The sequence below is a fragment of the Chaetura pelagica genome, unplaced genomic scaffold (assembly GCF_000747805.2).
Source record: "Chaetura pelagica isolate M959 unplaced genomic scaffold, ChaPel_1.0 scaffold16, whole genome shotgun sequence".
In the NCBI taxonomy this organism is placed as follows: Eukaryota; Metazoa; Chordata; class Aves; order Apodiformes; family Apodidae; genus Chaetura; species Chaetura pelagica.
In genome coordinates, this window is record NW_009953721.1 from 313,336 (window position 1) to 322,830 (window position 9,495).

A 9,495-nucleotide genomic window follows, 5' to 3' on the forward strand; every position below is an offset into this window, starting at 1 on the left:
GTCCATATCAGATATGGCTAATTGCAGAAAATCGCTTTGAATAGTGTGAGTAGTGAAAGACCATTGGCTGTCAGGATATATTTCTGTGCATTTTCACAGAGGTGTTTCATCCCAGGGAAATGATTTCCAAAAAATGTTGGAGAACATTTAATCTGGTTTTAACCAGTGATGCTCCTGATGTTTTCTCCTCATTTATTTCAGTTTTCTATTTTGTTAATAGTTACTAGCAGTTCAGAATGCTTCAGTATAGTTAAAAACATTTGGAAATCTTCACACTCATTCAAAGCATAAAGACTTGGACCCTATTTTGCATATAATACAAAATAACAACATTCTTTAAATGAACTGTTGCATTTTCTACATGGCAAAAAAAATACTATACAGTTATTTAAAAAATAAAAACACTTTGAAAGAAGTAACTAGTTATGGACATAGATTTATTTCACCTACATGTAAAGATGTAGTAACCAACTTTCACAATTTATTTAACAATAAAAACAATGCATTTTTATTTCATCATCAGCCAACAAACTTAGATGCTGTGGGGAACGGTCACAGATGCTATCTGTAGCATGTTTGTATTTTTAAATTCTGATATCTGACCATAAAGAATCTGAAGGCATATTTTAAGTGGCAAAACAAAACAGTTAATCTTATCAAGCAACAGTGGAATACATGAGAAGCATTTATAACTAACGTTGTTCTGAAACCATGTCCATGCAGATAAACAGGGAACCTGTCCAAATGTTTCTGCTTCTAGTTAAATTAAGTTGCTGACATGTATACTACTATTTTTTTCATACCAGTTTTATGTGTGTAACAGATCATTACAGTTTCAATAATATTTATTGGGCATCAAAGTTGAACTTATCACAATGTAATGAGTAGACATTTCTTTATACTGGCTAAGGATAATTTGCCTCTTTACTCTACAGTAGATCTAAAAGATTATATGTAACTTACAAAGTATTCAAATGTTTGAGATGTGGTCTTGACATGATTATACAATGTTATCATTATCTATAATAATATTTATTATTTATTTATTTTTTAGTTAAGTTATATTTTAAGACTTTTCCATGCATTACAGTTGGCTTCTGAGTTTTGTTGTATTTAATATTTTATATGGAGAGACTAAGAGTTCTTAAAAAGTTTGCTGAATGGCCTGACTTAGTCACAGAGCCAGTGCATTCAAGTTAGAAAGATGTGATGACTCAATTTGTGATTGTTCCTACACAGCTTTCTCATTCAGTGTATTACAGGAAGAAGATGCATATTTGGAAGGACCCTTCTCCTCTAAATCTGGTGCCTACGTCCTAATATTACAGACATGTCATGTTTAAAAACATTCATTCTTCAAACAGTTGTTATCATAAAATATGAACACAACTGTTGTTTGATTTTCAGCTTCAGCTATGCTCCTTAAAAGTTATCTATTCAGGGAATTTTGTCAGTTGTTTCCTCTCTTTCAGTTCCTGCAACATCTTCTTCTGAACATTTCAGACTTTTGAGATAACGAGGCTCTTTGCCAGTGTGTTGATTTCAAAGGGAGCTAGGCACCAATATATTACACAGAACACAATCTAAATGAATAAGTTATCAAGTCATGTATACAGTATAATTTGCTTTCAGTTTGACATGATTAGAAACACCAACAAATAAATAACATATACATGTCATAAACATTATAGCCCACTGGCATTTTGCTTAACAATCACTGTCTTAGGCAAGTAAAATCACTGATTTTTACAATACACTTAGCTGTGAGACTTTTGGAGGTTTTCAGAAAAGTAAATGACTGCTGTTTCTTCTGCTTTATTGAAGAAATAACCTTCCTTGTCTTTTGTTAAGATAGCCATAAAGTTCTGTTCTGCCAGTAATGCCATTGGACAGTCTCCTGCAATCTATCCAAGCATATATGTACTCAGTTTTACTCACGGAACTAGTTTATTCCAGGGGATTAATACAAAGCTGCAGAGCAAATTATATAAAATAGAGAAATAAGAAGATAAAGAAATAAGACTTTCCTTCGAGGGAAGTATTCAAATAGAGGAAACAGTCTAAAAAGGATCATAGAAAACAAATATGCTAGGCCTTTTTGCCTGTAGATTTCTTCTTCAAATATAAAAAAACCCCAAATGGACAGAGAAACACGGACTGAGTAGCCAAAGACTTATGGGCCCTAGGGAGGAAACTGGCCTGCAAGGACTAGGATGCACTGGAAATTTTGCCTCTCAGGCAGTGATTCTTGCTGACTGTGATGAAGGGACATGAGCAGGGTTGCTCTTTCTAGTGTCACAGATCAGATAGGCTTTTTAGGTCCAGCCTCACACTATAATCTTCCATAAATGCACACCCTTTACAGACTATCAGCTAAATACCCACACTTATAAACTTTACTCTTTTGTCATGGTTTTCAATTTCTATTTAGGATATGCTCAGTTGTAGCAGATGTTGTAGTGTTATGTGAGAAATAAGGTCTCAGAGTAGTGAGATTTGCTAATGTATACACCAATCAGTTCCAATGTCCAAGCCACCCAAGGAAGAAGCTTTCAGAGTTACTATGGCTTTTAGTTTCATACATTTTTACCAAAATAATGTAACTTGTATGGATGCTACATATCTGACATGTCAATCAGTTTTGTCAGACTGTTAAAAAGGTTTCCCAGTAATTTAGAGTACAACCATGGTTTCTAAATTAATGGCTGATTTATGAAATCTATCTACTCATCAAAAGTAATCCTTGCTTTCTTGACTCTTCCCACTGAAGTCGAGTAGAATTTCTTGTAGGAAGAGAAGGTTCATGCTGAGAGATTTGAAAATCCAATGACCTTATGAGAATAGCAGTCAAGTTGAAAAAGCAAGATTCTCTACTAATGGTGAGAATTCTTGCATGTTTTTTGGTTTTCCACATCTCTTTTGATGTCTTGCAACATGAAAAACTATTCTAGTAACTTCTTCTATAATATAAAGGTACACACACAGGACCAGTCTTTTCTCCCTCTGCCTGCAAGGAAAATTAGAGGTCAATCAAATTGTAAGCTAATACGCTTTTTATTTGACAAAATGGAAAATAAATCCAGGCAGAATTACCAAGAAAAGAATCCTTTAGCAGGCCATGGACAGGGAACAAAGGAAAGCAACAGATAGAGAGGTAAGAACTCCAAAAAACCTAGTATTTTTTCATCTCTCTCTCTCTACTGTGAAATTGTTTCTAATTGCCTCATAGCTTGGCTCTCTCTGCAACTGAACTATGACAATTGGTCTCCTTTATTCTAAAATTTTGTGGCACCTCTATCAGAAACTGGAGCAAAAGCAAATTACATTTGTCCTCGTCTATCCAGTGGCCAATACTGCCTTTGTCAGTACTGATATAACAGAGTTCTCAGAAGGGTCTTTAGCACTCTGCCTTATCTGTTAATGCTATTTAAATCTTACACAGTCCTACCTGGACTTGGCATGTTGCCAGAGTGATGGATGTTCCAGCGACTGCTTTTTGTTTTACTTATTAGCAGTCATTAATAGATTTTAAAGCATCATTTATATCGGACACTGTGAGCCTTAGAAATTATATTATTATTGCCATTATATGTTGCTATTATCATTGTCATTATAAGTTGTGGTATCTACAGATTCCAAATAATTATCAATAGACGATCCAACAAGCAATAAATCAAATCCTTCATATTTAAGTTATATTTACATGCAATGACAAGGTGAACCTGACCAGTATCTGTGCATTGACATCCTATCTGCTTTTTCCCATATTTCCCTGTTGGAATACATGTGTACCTCAAGAGGAATATCAGTGACACTCTGTGAGAAATTCCATCATACATGTCATACCTGTCTATATCTGTGTCTTGATTACTGAGTAAACTGGTGTTTTTAAAGGAAGGGGTATAAGAAATGGAAGGGATACTTGTATAATAATATGTTTCACATTCTGTGTCTCTTGATATTTAACATAGCAGTAAACTACCCGTAAATAACCAAGAACCCATTAGTAAGTGTGGGAACAGATAAAAAGGAGTACAAGGCTTGTCAAATGAGAAGGTGAATGAAGTCCTCTTTTATCAGACTCCAGTGTCTGCCTGTAGTCTGTTGCATTCCTCAAAATTGGAACAGAGACCATAAAAAAGAAACTTTAAAGCTTTGAAATGTTTCAAGCAAAAAAACCCAACCTCTTAAAACTCAGCAACAAACAAACAAACAAACAAAACAACCTCAAAACAAATAACAAAACAGTTTACAAATACTTTGGGTGAGAAAAAGGAAAATACATGGTAAGCAGTTTAGGTAACATTTTCAAGCATAACCAGCATAAAAAAGAGAAATTACTAATTTTTTTTTCCACTCCTTGGATTGTTGTGATATCCAGATTGTTGTGCATTTTACATAGTGAATTGGAGAAAAGGGATTTTATTTGCCATGAGGCTCTTACAGTGTCAATGTAGATTAATGTTGTGATCTAGTGAGGTAATCAAAGATATTCAGTAACATCAGTTTATCACAGGATTCTACAGTAATTTTTTTAATAGAAACTAGGAGTGTTTAGGCACATATATATGTGTAATAGACGTGCAGGAAACATATCCACATAGTTTGCTATAATGTCAGGGTTCACAATTTGTGTGTTAGGTTTCCTTTTCCTCTGTTATGGCAGGGGGGGGGGTGGTCCCACGTGATGGTTTCTTCAGGCAATGATATAGTGGTTGCTATATTCAAGCAATTGTAAAATGAACAAGAACTGAAGAACAATGGCAGCATAAACGCTAATAACGGTATCAGTTATTTTTTTCCAGATTTCAACCTGTATTATGCAAGTTGACAAATAAACAGATACAATGAAGTGTTTCCCTTCTAAAGTTAGGGTTTCTCCATTCTTAACAGCTGGATTTTCATTCCTCCCACGTGATGGTTTCTTCAGGCAATGATATAGTGGTTGCTATATTCAAGCAATTGTAAAATGAACAAGAACTGAAGAACAATGGCAGCATAAACGCTAATAACGGTATCAGTTATTTTTTTCCAGATTTCAACCTGTATTATGCAAGTTGACAAATAAACAGATACAATGAAGTGTTTCCCTTCTAAAGTTAGGGTTTCTCCATTCTTAACAGCTGGATTTTCATTCCTGTAAGAACTGGGCTAAGAATGCTGTAAGATGGATTCTGACTCTATAGCTTTGTTTGCCATGTCAGTAATATCCCCCTAGGGAAAGGAGAGGGTAGTCTTGCTGTTGCACCAGTCTATGAAAGAATAAAGCATTTGAACATATTTAGTCTTGCTTGTAGAGAAGTACTTCCTACTCCAGGCCAAGGCCTGAGAGAGCTCCAGTACTGCATTTTCATGGCAGACTTTAATCTCTCATGTCAGCTCATGATTGTCCATATACACAAAGTTCTGAGCAAGTCCCTGTGTGTGTCCAGATATAGCTGTCAGTACTGATTATAGCAGTCTTCTTTGACTTCCCTGTTTCATATCATCTAGGGATTAGGAAGCTAGCTGTTCTTTATGAGAATTATTCTTGCCTCATATCAAGCCCTATATTGTTATGTTAGTAAGCACCATGTAAATGAATAGATAATAAACACTGTGCTAGAATGGATAGATATTGCAAACATGGTCCAAGCCAAGCACAGTTAGTAATTTTTTTTTCCTTCTCTTCCTTCTTTTTTAGGCTAATTTCTTGTATTTCTTTTTTCCATTTTGATTACAGAATTTTACTGTTTAACATAGCTCATATATTCAATATACATTAATGTGTTTACATAAGACTAGATCCTTGCTGATAATCAACAAGCTGCCATATTAAAAAAATAAATAAAATACCTGATATAGGAGTATTTTTTTTGGCTCTGAGGACTCCTGATTTTTCTGACTTTATTCCACTACTTAGGGCATGTTGGGGTAGCATCTTGCTTCTCTGACCCAGGAGCATCCAGCCAGGACGAGGTCACAGGCACTCAAGAACAAATGATAAGAATCTCTGTAGACACTTGATTGCCCTGTTGTTCATGCTCTAGTAATAGCTATATTGCTTCTGATTACTCTCAGTCCCAGTTGGTCAAAAGCAAAAGTGAGACTTTACCCTGAACTTGAGATTGTCATGTGGTGGAGTAAAGAACTAGGTCTGATTCCTGTGTATGTTTTTATGTGCATTGTAGAGAAACACTCTTTAATCTTAATCTTAAATATTTCATATAGGCCTATAATTTCTGATATTATTCTCTTGATCTTGAAGTAGAAAAGCAAGATTGTTATCCAGAAATAATCTGTTCAATGTAATAACTGTGCTTCCTCTTTAGTTAGCAGAATTAATATTTTCAAGAAGACATCAATTTAGGCTCAAACAGTTTCAAAAGGGATAACATTTTTGGGGTAGGATTACTAAAGCAGATGGCATCTGTGGAGTGGCAAAAGATCTGAAGATCATGTTTGCTTCAGATAAACACCTAATTGTTCAGATACATTTCTGAAGTTTAACAGAGCAGTTGCTTAACAGGTAAGAATCTGGTGAGATTATGTGCTTTTACTAGGATTAGCACTTCCTAGATTACATTTCTTAAGCCATCAGAAAGGCAGGTGTGCCTGAAATCTGTACCTTTTGATTTCAGAGCCTCCAGAGCAATTTTATTCTTCAGCTTCAGAGGAAGTATCCGGTGCCAAATAGAGACATAATACCATCTTTTTAAAAATTACCATAACTAGCTCTCATGTCCTTAGCTGAGATGTCATGATTAGGGAAACCATGATTCCCTCAGGACTGATTGCTCATTTACTACTTCAAAAAATTATGTGTCTCAAGGGATCTTCTAAAGGCATCTTCAACTATCTTTTTCCTTCTAGCCTCATTTGTCTCAGTATTATGAATCCTACAGCTCCCTAATGTATCATGTGAGGTTGCTGAAGTACATGCTCTTGCTGCAACTCAGATGTGAAGGAAGGGATACATGACTAGGGATTACTACAGACTCTTGTTCAGATGTTCCAGCCGTTTCAACACAGGCTTTACATCCAGATTTCTTGTTTATCTGGCAGTTCATTATTTAAAGCCAGTCTGTCAAAATAGGTTAAATATTCTTTGGGAAACATGGTCCCATCTTTGAGACACCACAAATATGTTTAATACAAAAAGATTGGCTTGATAAAAGAAACATGATAAACTTTCATCCCCCAAAATACTTTTCTGCCGTTCCATGTAGATTTCTAAGAGCACTAGTATACAATGACAAAACTCATGGCAATAAATTCCTGGAAAAGGCACAGAGAGACACCAGCAAAGTAGTGAAAATGATTGCTGATTATTTGTTCTAACTACTTGACCTTGTGACATATCTCCTAGATATATGACCAAGATGGGACACTACAGCACTTTATTGATGGTGGAGAACCCAGTAAGTCAAGCTGGATGAGGTATATCCGATGTGCAAGGCACTGTGGGGAACAGAACTTAACAGTGGTTCAGTACAGGTAAAGTATATTTTTATTTACTCAATGTGACAAAATGGAAATGTTTTTAGTGAAAATTCAGACGTGACACCGTTACCTTTGATTGCAAAGACAGCAGCAGGGCTTTTGTGAATGTGCTTTTTCGGGGCAATACAAAAGCTGCAGAGTGCAGAGAGGATGGGTTTAATTTTGGCTGCCCTGAGATGAGGCTGTTGCTGTAAGTATGCTAGAGCTGCAGCTCCTGGGAACAAGTACAGTCCTGTGCCACCTGCGTGACCCCCAAACTGCACAGAGCCCTCTGCACATTTCAAATGTTCTGACCCAAAGCAAGCCAATGAAAGCAATCTTCTACCCTTTAATAAAGATGCACCTGCTAGCCAGAATGACTAGTGTTTCTGCTTTTTGTGTTGCTGGCTAGAGAAGGTCAAAATGTGAAAAGTAAAGAAATTACTGTGCATTTTACTTTGTACTTACAAATATCCAGAAAAACCCAGACAACACATTACATAAATACATGATCTCAGCTATAAACAAACCTTTTGCCTCAGAATCAGAAGCAACTGCTTGGCCTTATTAATTTGGTAGAAAACACATCAAAGAATGTCCCAGGCTTGCCAGTCACAGTGAGCAATCCCCATTTTCGCTAGTTACTTTGGAGAGTGGAATTTCTTTTCTTTAGGAAGAATCTTAAACTTATTTAAAGTACCTTTAAAATTAAAAATAAAACATACAAAAGCAAGCTAAAATGAAATTTATATTAAGTTTGATTATTCCATAGGGTTTCAATTTAACAATGGTAAAATTGTTCAATTGCATTTTGGGCTTTTTTATTCTCTGGCCAGTTAACTAATAACGCCTCAGTTAAAAAAAAAACCAACAATCCTATTTATACATTACAAATCTTTTATTATAGCCTTAAATATCTGATATCTATAGTTAAAATCCCATCAGATTTTAAATAAACATGCTGGATAATGAATAAAGATTGCTGTTATGAAAGAGTATTTTCATAGGTATCTTGTGAACTGTTTCTCAGTGTGGTGGTGTGTGCATGCACATGTATATGTACAAAAATAAGAAAAAAATACAAGTACATATATATATATATGACAAATCTAAATGAAAAGGGAGCATGAGAAAGTCATTACACATCTGTCAATATTAAGTGGATTTTACAACTCTCCTTTCATGATGGAGTTTTTACTTAGAGTTCCCTCTGTTGATCTGTTTTCGATTACTTCAGATCTTTATAAAATGAACTACAAAAACACAATTTAAAAAACTGGCATCCATCACCAGTGACTGCATCCAAGTGTAAGAAAATAGAAAAGTTGGACACTGAAAAACCGGCCTAATTTTTATTGTACATGGACGTCCTCCTCACAGAAAGTCAGCTGGTTTAAATTCATTCTGTTATGATTTGTAATATCTAAATGGAATTTTCTTCAAAGTGCTCATGATTGATTGACCCTTAGCTGAACGTTTTGTTTTTATTTTGAGGCTGACAATAATGTTTGTTGGCATGTGTTCTGCTTCAACTGCGTTGGGACGCCATGAAGCTATCTTTATGAGTCATCCAACCACAATACTAAATACATGTCAGCAAAGGAAATATTATCCGAAAAGGGAAAAATCCCTTTGATGTACTTCAGCATGCAGAGATTTCTGCGAGTTTTGGAAGCTCTGCACGCTTGTAAGGGACGGTGTACGCTTACACTTTTTTTCCCTGCCTACTCCAAGCCTCACAGACCACCCATTGCTCAAAAACAGTTCTGCTCTTTCAGCGGCAAAGTGTGTCATTTGGTTTTAGCACATTCATTTGCCGGGCTGCTGTGTTTATGTTAGGGGAAGCCAAACTGAGAGATGAAATGTTACAAGGGTGAAGTACAAAGTAGACTCAATTTTTCTCAAGTTAGGAGATGCTGGTAATTTATAGTGTGGCTCAGATTTTCATTTTTATGTAACAGTGGAAAGAATTAATGAAATGCACAGCTCTGGGAAGAAAGAGAGGGAGAAGAAGAGAGGAGAGGAGGAGGGAAA

At 35.7% G+C, this 9,495-nt stretch overlaps 1 protein-coding gene across 1 annotated transcript in view; it reads left to right on the forward strand.

Moving 5' to 3' along the window:
- PRDM6 (PR domain containing 6) overlaps positions 1–9,495 on the forward strand; it is a 111,636-nt gene that overhangs the window by 79,731 nt on the left and 22,410 nt on the right. Inside the window, exon 6 of the mRNA XM_010000480.1 lies at positions 7,349–7,476. Coding sequence (XP_009998782.1) covers positions 7,349–7,476 — 128 coding nt within the window. The remainder of the gene's footprint in view (positions 1–7,348; positions 7,477–9,495) is intronic.